The sequence below is a fragment of the Alligator sinensis genome, unplaced genomic scaffold (genome assembly GCF_000455745.1).
Source record: "Alligator sinensis unplaced genomic scaffold, ASM45574v1 scaffold521_1, whole genome shotgun sequence".
NCBI lineage: Eukaryota > Metazoa > Chordata > Crocodylia > Alligatoridae > Alligator > Alligator sinensis.
In genome coordinates, this window is record NW_005842374.1 from 618,664 (window position 1) to 643,811 (window position 25,148).

The 25,148-nt window shown below is 42.9% G+C and overlaps 1 protein-coding gene across 1 annotated transcript in view; it reads left to right on the top strand.

Moving 5' to 3' along the window:
• TRPC5 (transient receptor potential cation channel subfamily C member 5) overlaps positions 1-25,148 on the top strand; it is a 109,525-nt gene that overhangs the window by 60,511 nt on the left and 23,866 nt on the right. Inside the window, exons 5-6 of the mRNA XM_006029369.1 lie at positions 8,811-9,133; positions 15,317-15,512. Of these exons, the coding sequence (XP_006029431.1) occupies positions 8,811-9,133; positions 15,317-15,512 (519 nt within the window). The remainder of the gene's footprint in view (positions 1-8,810; positions 9,134-15,316; positions 15,513-25,148) is intronic.

The following is a 25,148-nucleotide window of genomic DNA, read 5'->3' on the forward strand; positions in this document are numbered from 1 at the left end:
TATTCTCTCCCTTTCTCTACCAATTTCTGCTCTTTAATCTGGCTCCATAACGTGATTAGTTGACCAAATTTTGAGCCACCCATGTTCATAACACTTGACAGAGATATAGGAACAATGATTTTCAGTACGTTTCTCTCTGGGCTCAAAAAATATTATCTATTCCACTGGTGTTTATGTGATTGCCTGAGTGAGTTTAAGTTACTTGTGTGTCTTAAGTGTCTCCAGGATCCATTAGACTCTTTGGAGCACAGATTGCCTGCCAAAGTCCCAAGTACAATGCAGGTAATAGATGACAGGGAGTACTTTAAAAGTTAAGCCGTACCTGTGCTATTTGTCTTTCTCATGGTGTCCACTTACAAAGTCATAAAAAAATAATGTAAAATAAAATAAGGACTCCTCTTCCAACTGAAGCATGAAATGAAGCATAAGGGTCTGACTTTCCACATGGAATTGCATGTGTCCTTTCCTTGTGCTGAGTATAATTTTTCCTCCCTTCTGCTTAACAGTGCATTTAACCCTTTGCTACTCTGTGGCACCAAACTGTCAGAAAGAATAATAAAGCGATGTGACCTAGCAGAATTGTGCCTCTGAATGGACTGGGCTCTTGCTGTCTACACCTAACAAATATCCATATTTTAAAATATATATATATTGGAAAGTGGTTCTTTTCAAAGGTTCAAATTTTGCTCCCTTGTGCAAAGCCTATATAAGCTGTGGCAGCACTAATTGCCATGGCTCCCCCCACCAATTTTCTGGACCCCTGGTGGGGAGCCCCGTAGGCTGGATCACATGTCCCCACGTGCTAGATTGCACAGGTGTGTAGGGTTGTTCTGTGGCCAGATCTGGTGCAGGGCCCCTGTGCAGGCCAGGCTGCAGATGGGTCTGGTGCCCAGGGCTGAGCCAGTGCACAGGGTTGAGCCATGGCTGGATCTGGCATGCCAGTTTGCACGCATAAACTAACCCCATACAGATAACTGTGCTAACTCCACACTGTGTCCAGCCCACAGCTTGGCTCTGCATCAGGCTTCTGGCCCATGGGGCTGGAAGGTGGGGCTGTATTGAGGGAAATGAGTAAACTCCTTCATCCTGCACCCCGGTATGGCAGATATGATCTCAGTGGCTTAAGCACACTGGGCACCTATACACGTGCAGCAAGGCTGCTCTCATATGCTGTAATTACAGTGTGTCGGAGCAGATGCAATTGCTGGAGTGTGGGAATTACTGCTCCCCAGTAGACTCCAGCATCTTGCGTATTAGTGTCCCTGTGCTGAGAAATGGTGGTGGGGCGCTTTAACAAAAGCTCATTCAACGAGCTTTAGTTAAAGCACCCAGCAGCTGTTTTTCAGTGTGGGGATGCCGGTACACGAGACACTTTAATTACAGTGGCTCTTGAAGCTGCTCCAATTAAAGCGCTGTCCTGCCACCCCAACCCAGAGCGTGTGTATAAATGCGTGCTGTTTCTAGAGATCCCACTAGTGGACATTCTGGTTTACAGCAGTTTCATTTTGCTGCTCTGTCGCATTGGTTCAACCACATACATGGCAGGGGGGGAAATGTACTCCCTGTCCCAGGAAAGCCAAAACTTAGATCCTTCCTTATGGTGCTCACTTTCCCAGGCTCTCTTTCCATTTCATAGAAAATTAGGGTTGGAAGGAACCTCAGGAGATTATGTAGTTCAACCTAATGTTCAAAGCAGGTCCATCCCCAACTATCTCATCCCTGCCAAAGCTTTGTCTTAAAAACCTCCAAGGATGGAGATTCCACCACCTCTCTGGGTAACCTGTTCAAGCGCTTTACTACCCTCCTAGTGAGAAAAGTTTTTCTTTATATCTAACCTAAACTTCCCTTGCTGCAATCTGAGACCATTTCTCTCCACCACAGAGATCAGGCCAGCTCCATCCTCTTTTGAACCCCACCTCAGGTAGCTGAAGGCTGCTATTCAATCCTCCCCAGTCTTTCATAGATTCATAGATGTTAGGGTCGGAAGGGACCTCAATAGATCATCGAGTCCGACCCCCTGCATAGGCACGAAAGAGTGCTGGGTCTAGATGAGCCCAGCTAGATACTCATCTAACCTCCTCGAACGTTCAAGAAGTTCTTCCTAATGTCCAGTCTAAATCTGCTTTCTGCTAGCTTGTGGCCATTATTTCTTGTAACCCCTGGGGGCGCCTTGGTGAATAAAACCTCACCAATTCCCTTCTGTGCCCCCTGTGATGAACTTATAGGCAGCCACAAGGTCGCCTCTCAACCTTCTCTTCTCTTCTCTCAACTGAATAAACCCAGTTCCCCTCAGGCTCTCCTCATAAGTCATGTTCCCCAGCCACTAACCATTTTCATTGCCCTCCGCTGGACTGTCTCCAGTTTGTCCACCTCATTCTCTCCCTTTCTCTACCAATTTCTGCTCTTTAATCTGGCTCCATAACGTGATTAGTTGACCAAATTTTGAGCCACCCATGTTCATAACACTTGACAGAGATATAGGAACAATGATTTTCAGTACGTTTCTCTCTGGGCTCAAAAAATATTATCTATTCCACTGGTGTTTATGTGATTGCCTGAGTGAGTTTAAGTTACTTGTGTGTCTTAAGTGTCTCCAGGATCCATTAGACTCTTTGGAGCACAGATTGCCTGCCAAAGTCCCAAGTACAATGCAGGTAATAGATGACAGGGAGTACTTTAAAAGTTAAGCCGTACCTGTGCTATTTGTCTTTCTCATGGTGTCCACTTACAAAGTCATAAAAAAATAATGTAAAATAAAATAAGGACTCCTCTTCCAACTGAAGCATGAAATGAAGCATAAGGGTCTGACTTTCCACATGGAATTGCATGTGTCCTTTCCTTGTGCTGAGTATAATTTTTCCTCCCTTCTGCTTAACAGTGCATTTAACCCTTTGCTACTCTGTGGCACCAAACTGTCAGAAAGAATAATAAAGCGATGTGACCTAGCAGAATTGTGCCTCTGAATGGACTGGGCTCTTGCTGTCTACACCTAACAAATATCCATATTTTAAAATATATATATATTGGAAAGTGGTTCTTTTCAAAGGTTCAAATTTTGCTCCCTTGTGCAAAGCCTATATAAGCTGTGGCAGCACTAATTGCCATGGCTCCCCCCACCAATTTTCTGGACCCCTGGTGGGGAGCCCCGTAGGCTGGATCACATGTCCCCACGTGCTAGATTGCACAGGTGTGTAGGGTTGTTCTGTGGCCAGATCTGGTGCAGGGCCCCTGTGCAGGCCAGGCTGCAGATGGGTCTGGTGCCCAGGGCTGAGCCAGTGCACAGGGTTGAGCCATGGCTGGATCTGGCATGCCAGTTTGCACGCATAAACTAACCCCATACAGATAACTGTGCTAACTCCACACTGTGTCCAGCCCACAGCTTGGCTCTGCATCAGGCTTCTGGCCCATGGGGCTGGAAGGTGGGGCTGTATTGAGGGAAATGAGTAAACTCCTTCATCCTGCACCCCGGTATGGCAGATATGATCTCAGTGGCTTAAGCACACTGGGCACCTATACACGTGCAGCAAGGCTGCTCTCATATGCTGTAATTACAGTGTGTCGGAGCAGATGCAATTGCTGGAGTGTGGGAATTACTGCTCCCCAGTAGACTCCAGCATCTTGCGTATTAGTGTCCCTGTGCTGAGAAATGGTGGTGGGGCGCTTTAACAAAAGCTCATTCAACGAGCTTTAGTTAAAGCACCCAGCAGCTGTTTTTCAGTGTGGGGATGCCGGTACACGAGACACTTTAATTACAGTGGCTCTTGAAGCTGCTCCAATTAAAGCGCTGTCCTGCCACCCCAACCCAGAGCGTGTGTATAAATGCGTGCTGTTTCTAGAGATCCCACTAGTGGACATTCTGGTTTACAGCAGTTTCATTTTGCTGCTCTGTCGCATTGGTTCAACCACATACATGGCAGGGGGGGAAATGTACTCCCTGTCCCAGGAAAGCCAAAACTTAGATCCTTCCTTATGGTGCTCACTTTCCCAGGCTCTCTTTCCATTTCATAGAAAATTAGGGTTGGAAGGAACCTCAGGAGATTATGTAGTTCAACCTAATGTTCAAAGCAGGTCCATCCCCAACTATCTCATCCCTGCCAAAGCTTTGTCTTAAAAACCTCCAAGGATGGAGATTCCACCACCTCTCTGGGTAACCTGTTCAAGCGCTTTACTACCCTCCTAGTGAGAAAAGTTTTTCTTTATATCTAACCTAAACTTCCCTTGCTGCAATCTGAGACCATTTCTCTCCACCACAGAGATCAGGCCAGCTCCATCCTCTTTTGAACCCCACCTCAGGTAGCTGAAGGCTGCTATTCAATCCTCCCCAGTCTTTCATAGATTCATAGATGTTAGGGTCGGAAGGGACCTCAATAGATCATCGAGTCCGACCCCCTGCATAGGCACGAAAGAGTGCTGGGTCTAGATGAGCCCAGCTAGATACTCATCTAACCTCCTCTTGAAGACACCCAGGGTGGGGGAAAGCACCACCTCCCTTGGAGTCCGTTCCAGACCTTGGCCACTCGAACTGTGAAGAAGTTCTTCCTAATGTCCAGTCTAAATCTGCTTTCTGCTAGCTTGTGGCCATTATTTCTTGTAACCCCTGGGGGCGCCTTGGTGAATAAAACCTCACCAATTCCCTTCTGTGCCCCCTGTGATGAACTTATAGGCAGCCACAAGGTCGCCTCTCAACCTTCTCTTCTCTTCTCTCAACTGAATAAACCCAGTTCCCCTCAGGCTCTCCTCATAAGTCATGTTCCCCAGCCACTAACCATTTTCATTGCCCTCCGCTGGACTGTCTCCAGTTTGTCCACATCCTTTCTGTAGTGGGGGCCCAAAACTGGACATAGTACTTCAGTTGTAGCCTCATCAGTGCTGAATAGAGGGGAATAATCGCTTCCCTCGATCCGCTGGCAATGCTCCTCCTAATGCAGCCCAGTATGCTGTTAGCTTTCTTTGCTACAAGGGCACACTTCCAGCCAGCCAGCTGTGATATAAGCACACATGAGAAGCACGGAAAGGAATGATTTTGCCGTCTCCAGTGCATGGTATAAACTCTCCATCTAAACAGACCTACAGTGAGGCTTTCTAAGCCCTGAAGACTGCATACTGCTGAGTTACCACTTTTCAAAGGGAATGCCAAGGTAGCTCTCTGAACAAGCAGCTCTGCAGCATCCTCAAAGTGGAGACAGATTATGTGTTTTTCTCCTGATGTTCAGAGCTGGGGAGAAAATTAGACACTTGAAAGGTTGGTCTTTGAACTGGGGGCAATAATGATAAAATTGCAGGAAATCAGAAGACAAACAATCCAAGAATGTGAGCTATTTGATGTCTCCCTCCCTGGTCTCCTACACACATGCACCCAACATACATATAAAAAGCACGTCCATAACTGTATACTATCACACATGAAGATGTAAACCACACATAACCATGCGTGTATACAAGCACAGAGTGATGCTCATACTCTATGTGAATAGCATATTTATACACAGAGGACTACAAGGACATATATGCCATCAGTTACACTCACACATGGGTATAAAGCTACAAAGGTGGTCAGTCCCTGCAGGCCCTAAACATCTGTGTCACATCCCCTCTCTAATCCTAGCCTTTCAGCTTGCAGTTGGCTCAATATGTCACATAGTGATCAAAGAAGCTCAGCACTCTCAGCCTGCAGCCCTGACTTTTCACAGCAGGGTTCTGTAGCTCCACCCCATGGCCCACCTCTTCATGCCTTTATAGGCTGGTCTGCTGTGCTTTAGTGTCTCAATTCATTATGTACCCCCATTTTGGCCTGACAATATCTCAATGCCTAGATTTGAGATACTGTACATAGAAGTGATCCAAGTCACCAAAGCATAACTCCCAACTAAGCTTGCTGCAGTCCAAATTGGTGCTGGGAAACAACTAAGCTCCACCCAAGTCCCATATTCTTTAGGTGAGGACAGAACATGGAATCATAGAAAAGTAGGCCTGCACGGGACCTTAAGAGGTCATCTAGTCTAGCTTTCCGCTCAAGGCAGGATCATCCCTATCTAAATAAGCCCAGTGACTGACTGGTAGTGACAGCCTTCTTGCAGTTCAATATTAAACTTTGAAAGAGGAGGAGTCAGAAAGATGAGCACGAGTGTATAGTCTAGTAGTTGGAGTATGGTTATTTCTGTTTTTAAACAATCACAGTTTCGTGCAAGATGCATAAACAGTCCCAGCAGGAGGGCCAGAAGCCACAACCCGTCGCTAGCAGAAGAATGCCATCCTTGTTGAACTTCAGAATCAGGCTTTCTCTTGCTTTCTTTCCCATCCCCATGAGTCTTGCACTCTTGACTTCCCACTTGACCAGCTTCAACATGAGGGGTGGAGGAAACCCTCTCCTGCATTATCTGGTGGGTTGGTGATGGGAGCACTCTCCAGGAAAATATAACACTGAGGAGGTCTTAAATCCTGCATCTCCCACTTCTTTGATGAGTGTTCTTGCCACTAGGCTATTGAGCAGGGGACAAGCTGCTTAAATTTTAGGTTTGCAATGCTACATGGAGGTGCTTTATAGTTCGATGAAGATCTGACCCTAAATTCCTAGCAGTTGGCCAGCTACCATCCCCAGCCAGACAACTGTCCTCAAAACTTCTCTTCCCTCATCTAAGAGATACCTCCTATCACTCCACTCCACTCTAGAAATGGTCTCTCCACTTTCATCTGGATCAAACCCATCCACTTACTTTGTGACAGGGACCAGTACCAAACCTTCCTGAGGAACGTGCACTGGTCAGATCTGGAACGACCTGCCCTTGGCAAACATTCCTTCCCAACACTGGCCACTTGGAGGTTGACTTGTGCTTTGAAGCACAGGAGTCTGTAACCCTCCTAGTGGTGTTAAACTCTTTCGTAATGCAAATGTAAGCGTTCTTGATAGCTCTACAAATCCATCTGGAATTCTAAGCTCTGGCCTCAATGTTACCTGATGCCAATGAGATTCACAGGTTCATTGTGTGCTGATGGAAAAATTATTTCCATAAATCATTTCTAAAGGTATTGCCTTTCAATATCATTGAATACCCCTTTCCCAGTCAGCCTTTTCTATGCTATTCTCCGTGCACTTCTACCTGTGTCCTGTCTTTGTCATCTGGGGTCTGAACTAAACAGTGCCTTTTCAGTCTTTCTGTGTGCAGGCATTTTCATAATCTATCTTCCTACTTGTGTTTCTGTTACACTTTGCTGGGTTGAGCTGACCAGAACTGAACACAGTATGCCAAGCAAGGGCACACCACTTATTTATACAGTGTCATTATAGCACAACCCTGAAAAGGTGCCATTTTTTAAATAAAGATTGTGAAATGAAGAAGACCTTGTCAAGAGCTTTTAATAGCAATTGAGTCTATATCCTGGCAGAGAGCCAAATGCTGTTACAAGTGTCTAGCCAGCATGCAAGGCAGAATTTAGAACGTTTCCTGAGAATTTGCTTTCCAAGTATGTGAGTTTCTCTAGTCACCATCCACCACAAACATCTCTCATTGAGGTATCAGCAAGAAGTTAAAAACATCTGACTGTTTGTGAGCATTTTACAGACTATTTTCAAATCAAATTAACAAAGTCAGTCCATGGTGTTCACGGAAGAAAAGAACAGTTTGGAAATGTCAGAAGCAATCAGAGGCCATACAGAAGTGCATTTGTGCTGTAACTCAGCTTATTCATACTTAGAACTATTTTGAAACACCAGGCTGGTTTCTGCCCTGCCCTTGAAAATGTGTGCATGTTGTACATAAGTTAGAGCAAAGGTCCCTCAAAACCATCTCCATATGAAAAGTGCGATGGTGGTTATACCACTTCCTTCTAAAATTCATTAACTGCTATTGAGTGTTTGCTATTTTATGTATACTTTTGCCCCTCTATAAAGAAGTGAATGAACAGAACTAAATGTTAGGACTTAAAAGGCGAAAGAATACTGTGCTGTAGAAAGATTTGATTCTACCCTGTTTACTAGGGTAGGTCAATCCAATGGATTTAACACAGTTATAATCAGGCTTTTTAATCTCAACAGAGTTGCAACCACTTACATGGGGTTGCACTTGGCTCAAAGACTTTAAATGCATTACAACCACATTAAAATGAGTTAATTTTATAATTGATGTGCTCAAATGTATCCAGCATTTCAGCTGTAATTATGACCTCTGCTTAAGTGGCTCTCTTAAAATTACCATGACAAATTAACTAATAAGAAAATTAATGGGAATAAAGCTGGGAGGCTGGCTTTAAATAGGAGGAAAGATATATTTCTCAAATTGAAAAGTGCATCCATGTTCTTTCCTGCTTGCCTTTATCTCCAACCTGCCCATCACATACTCTCTCAGCACTATCTGGAACATGTATTAAGGAGCTGGAACTGAAAAATTAAATAACTGGAAAAGGACCAAAACCGGAAGCTAGAATGTGATAAAAAAGAATTTGAAGACTTTTGATTTTGTCTGGGTCGGGGGATTCTGGTTGAATCTAGGGCTGCCCCTAAAATACTCATTTCCATTCTGGATCTAATTTAGAAGCTGCCAGCAGGCCATACGGCATTAGAAAAAAAGTTGATCTCACATCTGGGGATAAAACCTAGTAGGAACCATTTGTATGATAGCTTCATTGAATCTAAACCTGAGCTCTGGGCATTAGTTTCAGGCTAACAGATCTAGACTTGAACAGCACCCTTTTTGGGTCATGAAAAACTGGTTAGTGTTAGTGCATAATGAAAAGCTATTTACGGATGTAACTTTTGGGACTGCATCAATTTTTAATTGCATCATTCACTTTCATACTCTTATTATTTCTTTCAGTATAACGGCTCCCGTCCAAGGGAAGAATGGGAAATGTGGCACCCGACACTCATTGCAGAAGCCCTCTTTGCAATATCCAATATTTTAAGTTCCTTGCGTCTCATATCCCTGTTTACAGCAAATTCCCACCTGGGACCCTTGCAGATCTCTCTGGGGCGCATGCTGCTAGACATTCTCAAATTCCTCTTCATCTACTGCCTGGTGCTTCTGGCTTTTGCCAATGGACTGAACCAGCTTTATTTTTATTATGAGACCAGTGCCTCAGAGGAACCCAACAACTGCAAGGGGATCCGATGTGAGAAACAGAACAATGCCTTCTCCACGTAAGATCCTTCTCCTTTCTTTTTTGCAGACTTATTTTCTTGGTCCCTCCTCTTAACAATCTCTGCACACTGGCTGCCACTGCGGTGAAACTGTTTTTATTTATTCATATGCAAACATCAGACCGGCTGATTGGTTATGTAAGGAAGGGGTGAGTTAACTGGGGCAGGCACTCTGCTGAGCTCTGCTAGTGAATTCAGTCCTTTTAGGTACAATAAAGGCATTCATTCGTAAAGCCAGAGACCATTTCCAGACCTCAAATTCTCTCCCTATGATGGAGTTATACGTGACCTGTGCACTGTTAAGGGAGTTGATGATAAGAATCATAGAAACTAGAAATTGAAACACTTACTAATGCCAGGTCTTCTAATCCATCACCTTACCAATACAGGTTGTTTCTCCTACATATATGCTGCAGGATATTTTAGTAATGTCCTATGCATAGTTTCAGTATCCTTAAGAAAATCATGTGAGCAGTCTTGCAGAAGGAATGGTTTTATCTGATTTGTTAGGGGGAAATGCAGAAAATATAGCACAAAATAGAAGAAACCGTCATATGCAATAAGGAATATGATAATAAATTATAGTAATATAAAATAATAGACATTATGGCCATAACAGGCCACCTATTCAATGGATTCAAAGAGCAAAATTGTTATCTCATAGCGCAAGTGATCCAACTAGTGCAAAATTCTTCTCTCACCTACACTGGATTTATACCTATGTAACATTATTAACCACAATTATTTTATTTCTACTGAACTGAGATGAGATTCACTGAGGACTCTTGCTGGAAACGCTGGTCCGGTATTGAGGTGCTGAAATCCAAATTGCTATGCGGACAGCTGGCATTGATACCAGCACACACTGAAAAATAATTTGAATTGTCTTTTCAGTATATTCATTTTAATTAACAATAGTAGTAAAAATGATAATAATCAGCACCAATCCAATTATACTTGGTACTTTTACAGTACTTAAAAAATTCAATACAATGGAACAAAAATGAATAATTCACCATTCAGTTAACTGCCCACATACAGCAAACAAGAAAAACAAATTATTATCAACCACTTGATACTGAATCAAATAAAACTCTCAGCTATGCCTGCAAACTCTCCCTATATCTTCTGCCCAAATGCTTAAGATTAAGGAAAGGATTTGCAGTATGTTCATAAAGTTATCAAACTGAAGCCGTGGCAAATGTTAAATGTACAAGGGCAAGACAGAGAGCAAACACGCCAGTTTTCCTGCCAATATTTTCCCTTTTAAAAAGCAATGAATCCTTTACCCTAAAAACAGTCCTCCCCTGCAAGAAGCAGTAACTCCCTCGTGATAAAGGTTTCCTGACTCCATTGACATGTTGCCATTCTCCACTGCATACTCTGAAGACATGGCTAAATGACTTAAACCAATATAAACCTGGAGAGAATCAGTGAAGTGAATAGAATTCCATGCTGTCAGTGAATATTAAATTAAGGGCTTCCATTTTATCCTAGTTTAAGGAATTTTTATACCTCTAATGATATTTTATACGTGGTGCTGTAGCCAAGCAGTTAAGGCATCTGGCTACAGTTCCATAGTCCTGCTTTGGATTCATGCAACGGGGTGCTCCCAGCTGACCCATCTGTAAATGGGTACCTGGACATTCAGGCTAGAGAGGCAAAAGGAGCCAGATGTGATGCTGGCCATATTGGTCCCTTAAATAACTGGCTGCAGAAACCAGTGTGCCTTAAGCACACTAACCTAATGAGGTATTAGGCTTGGAAAGTACTTTGACCTGACTTGCAAAATGTTTTGTGCTCCCCTTGCATCAGTATTTAACTAGCGCTATCTCTGGCGCTGAGCCGATGCTTTCACAGCATCAACAGCGGGCAGTGTTTAATAAGCGGCAGTCTTTCAGTAGACTGGAGACATTTGAGTTCAGAACTAGAGCCAGCCGCCCTGGGAACTGAGGGGTACGAGTGTGTTTGAATGTCAGATTTTGGTTTGGGCCCATCTCAGTTACAAACCAGTTTGTTTGATTCAAGACCACAATCAGTGGAGGAGCCACTGATGGTTCGCTAAGGAAACAGAACATGAGTTCATAAGGGAAAAAAGTGATTTTCAAGTTTCTAAGAGGGTGTAACACACAATGGGGAGTTAAAATGATATAAAATTACTTAGCAGAAAGTGTACAGATCAACTTGACAAAGCTCTTGAAAAGCAGACCACTTGTTCTCCCCCATTGCCATGCATTTACCTTTCATGCCAGTGAGACTGCAGCACAAAAGGACATTTGTGGGGGCTCAGCCTGTAAGGACAGAGGCTTGTTTAAAACAAAATAGCAGTGGGAGGGGAAGAACATTAGGACCGTGGTCTCTTGGCAGGGGGCAGATACATTGCGATTGCATTTTTTGTTTGAGCCTCACTTAAGAAGTTTATTCAACATGTTCTCAAAAGTTTAAATAGTCATTACAAACACCCCCAGTGCAAGCTGACATTTCACTCCTCAAGCAGATGCACAGCAGGTGCTATTTGCTAAGAATTGAGCAACCTGCAAAATAGGAAATTATATCTTTGAGTCTGGAAGAATGAGTGAGTGCCATTGGAGTGAATTCAAATCAACCCTAATGTTACTTCAAATCTGCGCCTGTTAATTTCCTCCCTAATGGACAAAGGCAGGCAAACAGCTTCCAACGAGGCCCTTTGATACCTAACAGTGTTACTAGGCAGTCACGTAATAAGGCCTCATTTTATAAAAGAAGGAAAACCGGGCTGCTGTTGATGTTTGTACAGTTTATTTACAATATTTACTGTCACATCACTTATTATTCTCCAAGGATGGGTTTAATATCTTTTGGGAAGGAATTTTCTGCAACACAAGTGCAGCTCCTGGAAAAGTAATATTCCTTTGCACCAGTGACAAGATGAAGCCATTAATAATTCAAGGTTTTATGCTTTGGCCTTACCATGCTTGAGAAAGTGGAGTGTGTCTATTGCTAAGGCAGACAATCTGAAAAAATATATTTATTACCAAGGCTCAGGCAACCAAAGGAGGGAAATGGAAAAATGAGAAGAGGAGCAAGTATGAGAGAGAGAAAGAGAGGAATCCAGTTACTGTTTTCTGCAGAATCATTCCTTCTTGAGAGTGACACTAACAACTGGATTGCCATTTTCTCCAAGACACTGCAGTGTAACTAGAGGTTAACAGTGCTCCTGAGAGCGAGGCAGGCACTTTCTTTTCCTTCATTGTCTTTAGTGGAAACCTGGGGTTTGGTTATTTCTCCCATTCAATTCTCAAAGCTCAAAATCCAGAGATTATCTGACAAGAGGATAGAGTCTCTCTCTCTTTTTAAAGGTGCCTGTCTAAAGCTCCTTCAAAAATGCTTCATTAGGGGCATGGATTTTCAGTTCTGATCCATTGACACACACTTGTGGGAAGCATATGAATGGACTGCGAAAGGCGGAGGAGAGAATAATTAAATCTTGTCTTTATGCAAAGGTACAGAACCCAGTTTCTGTCTTTTTCCTGTAGAGCCTGCATTACAAACCACTTGTCCATACCAGGCAGCCTCTTACTCCAGTTCATGGCACTGTTGAGAGAGTAAGGTTCTTGTCAGCAATTTGAAGGGCTCACAATTTGGCTCTCAGGATACAAACAGGGCATCAGCAATGCCTGCCTTTGCTAAGACACATTAGTTGCAGATAACCTAATGGTACAATTGTGTGTGTGTGTGTGTGTGTGTGTGACAGAGAGAGAATGTGTTTAAAATATAGCATTCCTTCTTAACCTGCGGCCGAGTTTTCCTCTTAGTTGTAATGGCACAAGTCCAAGTACCAAGCCATTCACATTAAGGTGCTTATTATAGTTTAATACGAGCATGGCTAAGAACCAGAGGCATAAATACCAATTTCTGTGCCCTGGGCAGAGCTGCTGTTGAGCATGCCCCTTGCCCTTTCAGTACCCTAAAGGGTAGCCAAAGAGCAGAGGTCAAAGCCCCAGCTGCTTGTGCCACAACAAAGAGTCCCCATGTCCCCACTGCTGCCACTGCACAGGGTCGCTGGAGCCACCGTTCTGGGCTGATGCCCCACTTGCCCCACCCTGGTTATATTATTGCTAAGAACAGAATATCTCCCTAAGCCTGAGGTGTCTTGAACAACCACCTCTCGGCCTACACTCCTACTTGAAATGGATGGGTAAGTTGTAATTCTGCCAGGTACAGCTTAAGTTCAAACCAAAACAGATTTTTCCCCAGGATGCTTTATGGTGAATCATCCAGACATTAAGCCCCCCAGCAGGTCCCTGGTGATCCCTGTGTTTCAACGCCCATTTATTTTGGATGGTTCATTCTTAACCTTTTTCTTTTCCCCACAATTGGGTTTGTCCTTGTCTTTCTCTCCTTTTCTGATTTTTTATCTAATTGAATTGGACAGCTAGTCCCTTTTATTAGCCTCCTGTGGACTCTTGGACTTTTTTTTTGGCTACATTTGATAAGAGATGGGCTACGCAACTGGATTTATTGGCACATCATTTATTATAGATTGTAGTCTTATGATGATAAGGTTCCCCGTAATGACTGCCTTGAACGACTTCTTTATATATTGATTTTACATGCATGACACACTGCCTTATATATTGCTTTACCTTAAAAATTATTAATCTTTATTCTGTTTTTAAACATTCCTTATTCAATGAAAAATCCTCTTGCAGAATTCAGGCTGCTGAAATCATTGGGTGTTTTGCTTTAATGGAGACTTTATAATTTGGCCCATGGTATAAAATAATTAGATTGTAGTATGTGCATTAAAAATGTTAAAGCACAAACTCCCCTGTTGATAATAGTGGTGTGAGTGCTAAAGAATTCAAAAGGAGCCTGGGCAAACACCACAGATTGCTAGTTTTTCAAGCTTAGGCAAAATAGCGTAATGTATATTTACTGGTTTTTACTGTAGTATTTTTTTCACATGTCTGCTGACTCCAGGCCAAAAAACCAAAGTCTTAAATGCAAAGCATCCATTTTTAGAGACTTGACAACACAATACCCAAGTGGCATCATGTTTCAGAATGCTGATTATGTATTTGACATGATTGCAAAAGGTCAGTTGTCCATGGCTGAAGCCATAGAAACCTGGTATGATCTCATCAGCTCTAGACCTAAGTGAGGTCAGGTCTAGTTGGTCTTTGGATGAAAGATTCATAAGAAAAACTTGTCATGCTGTATGAATTAGATGACACATTTTCTCCTGACTCAGTACTGATCAATTGTTCCAATATGATCCTGAGGGCACGGTATTGCAATGTGGCATGAACACAGGTTCCTGACCAGTTGTGATGGTAGAACCCAGAGTAAGACTCCTAATCCCACTATCCTGGTTACATTTCTGCTGAGGTTACTGCATGCTCTCTATATTAATCCTGGAGTTTTAATAGGATATAATATTCTTCACCTTCTGCCTTTAATGCAGCATAGCTGTGAACTATTAAGATGTGGCCATTTTGGACGTCAGTGGTAAAGAATGAGCTTCCTGCATATATAGTTTGTACAACTGTGCCTGATGAAGACACCGGGTAATAAAGGGAGGTGTTATGATCTGTGGTGTTGGTTTGCCCAGGCTGCTGCTGAATTCTTTAGCACTCACACCACTATTATTAACAGGGGAGTTTGTGCTTTAACGTTTTTAATGCACGTATATAATATATCTATCTATCTATCTATATCTATAATACCTCCCTTTATTACACGGTGTCTTCATCAGGAACAGTTGTAAAAACTATATATGCAGGAAAGCTCCTTCAAATATATATATTATCTGCTCCTTTTTGCCATATATATCATGGCAAGAAGGACCAGATAAAGTCTGATCCTGTGTGTGTGTGCATGCATGCATGTGTGCACGCACATATATTCAGGGGAAGTTATGAACCTGGGCATTGCACCCTCAAGCATATAGACAAGAGCATCCCAAGTGCCAGTCAACACTCAGAAGAGGGCAGAGACCAGTATAATCAAGGCACAACCCTCTCTTCCACATGCCCTTCCCCTCAAAAGGGGGAATAAGGGCTGCTCTTTTGCTTACTCAACCCAGTGAAAAAGCAGTGCAGATCACTTCGGTACTCACCTTCACCACAGCAAGACTCATAGAGACCTAAGTATGTTTCTTCTTCCAACAACAAGTATTAATGTGCTGTTTGTCTTTTGCAGACTTTTTGAGACCCTCCAGTCACTCTTCTGGTCTGTGTTCGGTCTGTTGAATCTCTACGTCACCAATGTGAAAGCCCGCCATGAGTTCACCGAATTTGTTGGGGCCACCATGTTTGGAACCTACAATGTTATCTCCCTGGTTGTGCTGTTGAACATGCTCATAGCCATGATGAACAACTCCTACCAGCTCATTGCTGTAAGTGCTCTCCTCCTCTTCCTTTTCTTATGTTCTCTTCTGCAAGCTGTGTCTGCTTTACACATAGCACATGCACATCTCAGTATTCCCTGACAAGCGGTATTTCTAGGCTCACATGTGCTGCTATGTTCAACTCTAATGCTATTTGATTGCAGAAAGCTATAGCCTGCTAACTGTCCTTGTCTTCTCTGATTCTCTACCTCAGGAGTATTAATCACTGTGTCATTAACAGCTTGCTTACTCCAGAGTACAGAAGAAACACAGAATGCAGTGGGCTGGCTGCATTTTCAAACGTTTCTTCACTCTTTATTTTTACCTGTTTTCTGGTGTCCTGTTCCCCCATTCCTAGTGTTTCTTAGTCAGAGGCACCTTCCTCGTATGTGCAAGGAACCAACCCTGTCATTTTGATTCCATAATAGTCCTGTAGAAATCAGTCCATTTCCAAGTGAAATGCAAATCAGTTCTATAACTGCCTGTGCCTGTGGTGCATCTCTGAAATCAATGAGTCCAAGATCATTTGTGTAGAAAGCAAAATCTGACCTCAGAGTTGGCACACACTGTGGACCCAGTTGCAGACTTTTCCAGTTCTCTGAGGCACATTGGGTATTCAGGTAGGACTTCAGTAACTACAGTTACTGAGTCTATGATCCTTGAATGGCACTGCTCTGTGTTTTGTTAAGGATCTTCAGTTAATTTCCACACGAGCCTAAAGGGAGTCTAAACCTTGTGAACATGGTGTTTAAATAGGTAAAAAGCAGAGAGGGAATGTGTCAGTTTGGTTGATTATCATCCCTGGCTCTTGGTGTCATGGGGTGATGCTGTGTTGGATGATTTGGGAATGGGAACAAGAGACAAAAGGCTAAATTCTATTTTACTTCATGCTCCTAAAGCCTAAGAGCGTGCACACAGTCATATAATTGCCATTTTGGGGACTTACTGTTTGTTTTTCAGTTCTGGATGCACAAGTGTGCATGTACCCACTGAGCATGCTCAGTTGGACAGCTGGGAAATGAAGTAGAATGGTCCAGGTACATGCATAGGTCTGGGCAGGTCCTGACAGTGTGGATTTTCTGTGATGACAGAAGCCCAAAATATATCTGGTAGAAGTCTGTGCCCTCAGACAGCCAGTCAGATAGAAGCATGTGGGAAACGAATGCGGTGGGGAGCACAGGGGGAGCTCCCACCCTTCTCTGGACATATACAACAGTGTCGGGACACTATTTGCTCGCTTAGGTCTGCATGCTCCAAAGTCAGTGGCTGATGCTCACAGGCTAGTCCCAACTAGTTGATCCCACTGAAAACAGACCCCGCTCTACAAGGCTGGGACTTTATTAGTCTGTGATACAATTGAACCTGTGATCCAACGCCCATTAAAGGAGTGGAAAGATTGAAACCCTTAATCTTGCTACCAACTGGGAAAATGGTTCATGGCAAGAATATACTGTTTTTCAGTCCGTGTCAGGACTTTTACAGTGTCTCTCTATTCAATGCATGCTCTTTTCATTTCTGGAATCACTGGTGTGGGATATGGAGAATACACAGGCAGCATCTTTAACATGTTTTTGCATTTTCTCTCTGGCTTCAGATAGGCTTCACAAAGGTCAAATCAGAGAAGAGAAGCATTTGCTGCCCACTTAGTTATTTAATAATCCTTATTCTCCTATTAAAAGAGTTCCACTCATCCAGCAGAACAGTGGGGGCCGACCTTTTTGCCAGCCATGCTATAAAACAGTCCCGCACCCCCACCAGATGCCACTCTTGATTCCCTTCTGCTGCCCTATCTGCTGCTCTGCCTTCTGCTCTCTCTCCTATAGTCTCTGCCTGATCTGCTGCTTTGCTTTCTGCTCTTTGCCCTATCTGCCACTGTGCTGCCTTTCTCCTCTTTGATCCGCCATGTGCCACACACTGAGGCTACCCATGCCACTTGTGGCACTCACGATGCAGGTTGGCTACCTGTACAATAGAATAATAAAAAGAATACCATTTAACTTAGACAGCCACATATCATAAATAACCAATACCCAACACTGGTATTAGAATAGTTTGTAAATAATTCATAAATTGAAAATCGTTGTGTATGGAGCAACCAGAAACAGAAAATACTTCGATCAAGATCTCTGTCTGTTTGCAAAAGCTCTGTGGTCTAAGCACTAAACTCATCAAGCTCTAGCTAGGCAAAATGATTGTTCCCTGCCATGGCTCATGACGGTAATGCTTGCAGTAGCTATGTTGCGAATGGTATAGATTACTTCTTTGTTACTTAATCTGTAATACGGCAATTCCCACTGAGCACAGTGACATTTGCTGGGAAAAATATAAAAAAGAGATAATCAGCTCCAAGCTGTCCTGATGCAGCACCACTGAGCCTGCCTGTAAGCAGCTCATTTTTAAAATACTGACATTTCTTGATTTGTGCCTTACGGTATTCCTTATGGGAAGACGTTTTTCCTCTATGTCTTCTAAGGGTCACAGGAGTTGATGTGTTCCCTGTCTACTATTCATTAACGTCTGTTGAGCTTTGTGATTATAGTTCATTTTCTTAACCTGTCTTTACAGAGAGTAACTAAACCTTTCTGGTTCTGCATTGGCTGCTCCATAGGGCATCTTTTCTTAATAGCCCTTTTCTTGAGGATGTAAAATGAAGACATACAATAGCATGGGGGCTCAGGAACCCTAGGAAGTGGTGTCCCTCTCATGAAACGTTTCAAAGAAAAGTCACATGCCGGTCTCCAGAGTAGACTGAGAACTTGTTTGCAAAATGAACAGGGGAGGAAGTCATTTTTAACCTCTCAATTTCTCTGAAATGGAGTGAGCAATATTTGCTTCAGGTCTCATCAATGCCACTTCATAATGAGCCACTGAATTTGCTGCTGAGCAATATAATTACCTCTCCCCCCCACCTCCCTCCCACATGTGAGTACACGCTACCTCAGCTAGTACCAGGATAGATCTTTCCGTGTGTGTGCTGAATCTGCTTTTGCAATGAGGCTGGAGAAAGGAAAATGTAAACTATGTCTTCCTTGCTGTCATCTGTTTCTGCCAAATGCAGAGTTTAGGTCTTCGTTGTCAGAAAAGTCCTGCATGCACACCGCATGCTGTCACAGAGTAACTACAGAAGGCTCAGTAAGGAAAGCAAGCACAAAGCCAGTACACGGTTTCAAGGACTTTCAACCTATGGCGATGCACAAATTTTATGATTTTTGGACAAAGTTCATTCAGGCTCCAATAACGGTAGGTTCCCCGAGGGGCCCCCTGAGGCAATCTAGACATTGATTTTTCTCCATGCAGCTTGTGCTTTTCATTTTGCTTTTATTTATTGCAAAAACATTGTCCATATCTGCTCATGGAAAACACTGCATTTTGCTGAGAGAGCAAACACAATGCAAACACGTGATTACATTTCAGTACATTTCTGGGCCTTGTCAACTCGAGAAGATCTGAATGTTCTCAAAAAGCAGCACGGAACATGTTACGCGCTGTTGGGTCCCTCATCTAAATACTTCTCTAGACGTGATAGAAATACCAACATTGGATGAACACAGAGGGAATATGTTATGATGACAAGTCAAAAGACAATGGGATTCATCTTCCTAAAATAGGGGGAGCCAGGTGGCTCCATCATTCATGAGTGACATGAAGTAAAGGAGTGGGTAATGAAGCTAGTTTATGTGATGGATTCTCTCTCAAATTATCACCACTTGGTTGCATCTAAGTGAAGGAATCTTTCTGCACATTACAGCTTGTAATTTAGCAAAGGACCTTGATGCCAGATAACTGATATACACAACTGTGTTCGTGCGAGGTAAAAAGTGTGCACACATTTTGCAAGCATCCTGTGCATGCTTTCTGAAGTTGTGACCGTACTGATACAAGTTCCAGTGATTTCCAATAAATCCCACGAGTTATCCCATAGAAGTTATTGTGAGAGAGGCTATCTTGACCCTTCGGAGCTAGCAGGAGTCATGTGAGCCAAGAATACATTTAATAGTTAGGGCCTCGATTTATCTGCACTTTGAAGACCTTAGAGAGCAGTGATCTTGTAAGTTGGGAAGCATTTGGAGTGGTCAGTGCTTGTATGGGAGCCAATGGTCTGGCATGGTTTTCTTGGCTGCTCAGAGAAATGTAAAATGGAGGCATTATGCACTTTCAGTAACTGAATAAACCACATCCATTTTCACAAGAATGGAAACGTTTTCTTTCAGTATCTTGGACCAGTTCGCATTCTATCTATTTAAGTTGATAGAACCATATTAATAGCAGGCTCTGGTATTTATCCTACTCACAGTCTTTTGTGTAGTGTTGTTGTGCATTATGAGGCAGCAGCGATATTCTACTTCTTTGAGAGGTGGTAATATCTATGCACAATAGATAGGCAGAACAGTATTCTGCGATGTCCCAAGACAAAATGGAAGATGATTGTTATCTCATAGTTATAATCAAACCAAAGGAGGTTTGAGAAAAGTTGCTCATAATTATTGCAGAAAAATGATTTGAGAGACAGAACCTCTCACTCAAATATCTGTCAGCAAAAATGACAGCAAAATTCATGTGTTTAATGTTTCCAAATATATCTCTGGCAAAGCAACGGCTGACCTAGTAAAAACATACCTGCCAAGGCATGAATGGTGTAAATAAGGACACTGGGAAGAAAAATAGGGCCAGCTTGTAAATGCTGGATTGGAATAGATTGGATTAGGACATTTTTATTAAAGATACAGAATGCAAAATGATAAATGTTTGGCTTAATGAAAGAGGGACTTCATATAGGAAATAGGAAGAGCTAGTATGTGTAGTTTAAAATTATTTATCACTGGCAGGGAATTCATATGAGTGCTATGGGGGGAATTTTCATGAGTTGCTCACAGCAGATAGTAGAACAATTACAAAACATAATTCTAAGGATTTTTCAAATGCCTTTTGCATTTTTCTCCAGCACAGCTTTGAATTTCCCTCTGGAAGCTCTCTAGCATCCATCCTCCTTTGCACTGGTTTAAGTCCTCCAACACCATGCCTGTGACAGCTGCCCATTGCAATACACAATAGAAGCAGAAGCTTGCTTGTCCTCCCTTTCTGCAGAATGGTCTGTATGCTCTACAGAAAGCTTAGACCATCAGAACTCGTCCAAATTGTGCAGTTATTGCTTAGACGCATCTTCTGACTGTGGGGCATGGTGCACATCAGTGCATTGAGGCAGGGTATGTTATTTTTAAGGTAAGGAAGAGGAGGATGTAACACATGGGAATGGTTTAGCTCCTTTGGGAACAAAAGCTTGTTTTGTTGACTCTTCTTTTGGATTTTTTGGAGATGGCTAAAATCACAAAATTAAATATAGCTATGGACTAAACTATCTCCACAATGTGAGATATTAAAGGACTGTGGAGTGGTCCACCAGCAAGGTCAGCTGCATAAATTACCAACCTACCCCAAAGAATGGAGGTCCGTTTGGAGCTGCGGTTCTGTTCCAGGTTCATCCATTTTTTTGTTTTCTGTGACAAATCGAGCCTAAAGTTTGTTTATAAACCTCAAAATATAGCAGGAAATGAAGTTATGTTCTTATTGTAGACACTGATTAGGATACATATTTCTTGAAGCTTTTTAAGTGCTTGGTAGCAAAGCAACAGCTTTAGGTTAGCCCTGCAAGCTTTTTATTTTTCATGATGTGTCTCCTGATTTTATTTCATATTCTTTTATTCATTTTAATTAGATTGCAAGATTCTCTGGGCAGTGATCTTGGGTTTTCATTCTTATCAAGTGAAGTGCTCCTTTAAGATGCTTTGCAAATCATAATGTATATTTATATAGCAAATGTAAATACTTCTACTTTGTACTCTGTTCCTGTACTGTAGAGGTTCAAATAAGATGGGTCTGATGATAAAACCCTATAGATACTGAGGCTACAGGTATAAAAGGCACAGAAGTAGAGCATCCAAAACATCACCTATGTGCATGTGCATCTTGGGGACCTGGACATGCACTTATCATTGTACATGTCATCTCAATTTGTGTGCTGACATCCAGTGTTCAGACTGTGTTTTAATCTACAACAGTCATAATTATCCAAATCCCAGGTACTCTGTTATCCTGAACTGGCTTATGTCTTCAGTGACTGCCGACAAATTCTCCCAGTTATCCAAAGTTGTTCATTGTTTCCTGAGATGCAGGGAGGGGTAATCCTGTTTGTACAGTGTCCTCATATATAGTACTGTATATATAGGGAAACATGGCTCAGCAGCCTCCTTTACCATGAGCAACAATCACAACCTACTTATGAGAAGCTTCATTACTCACAGGATCAAATACTATCTCTGTAAAAGGTGTGACTGGGCGTGGAGATGCCTGGTAAGTCTTTATGTGGAACTGAAGGGAGGTGTAGTGCACTAAAGGTGTGTTGCGCTTCCATAATCCAGGGGCAGGGCAGCGCATGTGAAATCAGGCTTGGAGCCTGTCTATGGAACGGTGGGAAGTTTAATGGCACTGTGTTAGCGAGCGAAAGTATTCATTTGAAGGCATAGTACTGTTTGTCTTTTTCCTGGCTTCTGTCTAATTACATATAACCTGTGGATTTGAGTCAAGCTGTTAATATTCATCTACTGTTCACAAAGCTTGCAAGTGGATCTGGTGTTTGTGTTCTGACTTCATATGCTGCCTTTTCTTTTGTTGCTAGAACAAACAATTATAATACTCTTTCCTAGGGCCCAATCCTGGAAACCCCATGTCATATGAGTAGTCTCACCAGTTAAGCCTTGCAGTTACTTTTATTTTTATATCAACCCCTTTTAAGAACTCTAGCTATCCACTTCATGTCTTGTGGAGAGGAATGAAAAGCACTATATATACTCCCAGGATAAGGATGAGATCAAAACTCCCTGAAAACTCCTGGCATTTTTTGTTTATAAAGCAATATTTGTAAGCATTAATATTGACAGGTTCTTATTTCCATGTTGTATTTACCATGCAAAAGCCCCATAGGACAGATCCAAGGCTTTTAGCCCACTACATCCAAAAGCAGCACAGAAAAGTGTCTTTTAGCTACATGGTGAAAGTCAAAGTATCCAGATGGAACCACAGAGGTTGCAACCCCTTGCGTTACCCTGTCCTTTATTCAGATGTGACAAGCTGAATTAGCATGATCTCAGACTTTGGCATTCAAGATATTTTGTTAAAAGACAACAGAATGAAAGACAGAGGGAAAATATTATTTTGGGGGGAAGGAATCAAATAATAAAAGAGATTTATGTGGGGATATATTCTACCTGATAGCAGTCCTCTGAACCCTGACTTTTTAAATACATTCCAAAGCTCCTTTTCAACACATTGCAGTCTAGCAAATAAATCACAGTGATACTTAATAAGGTAAAAGAAGATGTATATAGTTAAATCCACATAAAGCAAACTAGCAATCACCGAGTAAACACAGTCCTTTTGGTGTACATTTTAGTCTGGATTAATGTGATTGTGGCATCTTGTCATTGCTATACTTACAAAGAAGGTCATGCTAGCCCTTCCATTAGAGACCCTTTTACAGGGTGTGCAGGAAACAAAAAGAGACTTCCCTGTTTCCAATGCTTAGAGCCACATATGCAGCTCAGATTTCTATTCAAAAGCATATTTGATCAATTATTAATGTATAATAGTCTGCTTTCCTTTAGTTTACAGGAAATACTTTGAACAATTGTGATATATAACCCAACGTTCTTCAAATGTGTGTCTAAGTCTGTAGTTAAGTACCTAAATAAGCAGGCTAATTTTTCAGAGATACTGACCATCTGCAGTTCTCATTAGTGTGGGAGGCTTTATAGAATATAATAAAGGGCATAGTCCTGCCCAGTGACCTTGCCAGCTAAGTATGAGCAAACAATGCTGAAAGAAGATGGCAGGGCAGCAGAAGTAGCACACTCTACCTTCGTAAGACATACAGTGGACTAATTATGCAGGCTTCTTAGTATTAATGCTATAATTTTCTTGTTTCTTAATTAAGATGGGAATGCCAGTGTTAGGTGGGAGCATAATGGAAGGGTGTGAAATGCTGAGAAGGGATGAAGTTGTAATAAGATGATAAATAAAGGAAACTGAATGGCAATGGAGGAGAAGAGAGAAATGGAAAATGGTAGATAGGTTACTGATAAATCTCTGTATATAATACTGAGTCTGTGCTCTGACTCAAGGAAATCCCAGCAACCCAAAAATCAGCTCTTAGAGTTAGACTTACAGGCTATGCACAGACATTCAAAAAGTCCAAGGTGGAATCAATCTAAGTCATGAAGTTTTTTGTAAGCGGTGTAGTTTAAATCAGTAGTGAACAGAACACACATTAGCTCTTGGGGGGTGCAATCTTAGACCAGATTCCTCAATTTTAAAACCAGTCTATGTGCCAAACTTCTGGTTTGTTATGGGTATAAACTGGTGTAAGTCGGGTGTACCAGAGTGTGTACTCCCCTCTCCAATAGAAGAGAAGGGTCAGCAGGGCGTACATGCTGGAGATGGAAACTGCAGCTTCTTCACAGCTTCCCCTTCTCCAGTGCCCCCACAGAGGAAGACCAGGACACAATATCTTAACGATATACTTGGTTTATTCAGGTGCAGAATAAAAGGGGAGGAGATAGAATAAACTGGATAGGTGATGAAGATAAATATTTACATATAATATATTCAAGTCAGCAAATAGCAGAACAGTCCCCCAAGACCCACGAGAAAAACCTCGCCCACAGATCCCCAGAGGGTAAATATGTCCCAATGATCGATGAGTAAGCACCCCAAAATATAAAGCACGATAAACAGTTAATAAACACTCAAATATAAGACGCAGCAAGCAATTAATAAACACTCCAAAATGTATGGTGATCTCAAATACCCCCTCCTCTAGAGGAGTCTCTCTAGCATAAACCCCCTCTGATGGGGCTGTCCGTTGTGTCCTTCCCTGGTGGGGAACCTCTTGTCTGACAACTCACGCTTCCCAGCGACTAGGGTCCAGCAAGGGTTCCCGGGGTTTCATCCCCAGCCAAGCAAATCACTCCTACAGCGGGTGCTCTCAGTCCCCGCGTTGGGTGCGTGGCTTGTTCACATGCCTGGATGGCTCGGCCTTCTCAGCAGGTTGCGGGCCTGGGCTGCCTCGTGCATGCCCACGGCCAGGGCTCCAGTACAGGTGCGCTGCGGAGCCTGCACTGCCCACGAGCCCTTGCACCTGGCAGCAGGAAATGGGGCCCGAACTGCCCCTGCCCCCCTCTAAGGGCCCTCGGCCCAACAATGACTCACCGTGCAGCGGCATCTGCACCAGTGCTGACCCTGTGCTGGTTGGAGACCCAAACCGCCTCAAGCAGCTCCCAAGGTCCCGATCCCTCTCAGATCCTACGTGCAGCGACGCCTGCACCGTCCAACCCCATGCCAGGGTTGGAGACCCGAGCGGCCTTGAGCAGTTCCCAAGGTCCCGATCCCTCTCAGACCCTCCATGCAAATAACAGAACAGGTGAGTATAGCAGTCCCCCAAAACCCACGAGCCTGCACTGGCTCACTGTGCTCTCTTGTGGCGAGGGGCTGCGGACGCGGCCACCTGCCACTCCCGTCTGATGGTGGAGTCTTTGGGCTCTTCAGGGCAACTGGAAGTGCCCCTTGGGTATTTCTTCCCCCCCTCTTCCCTAG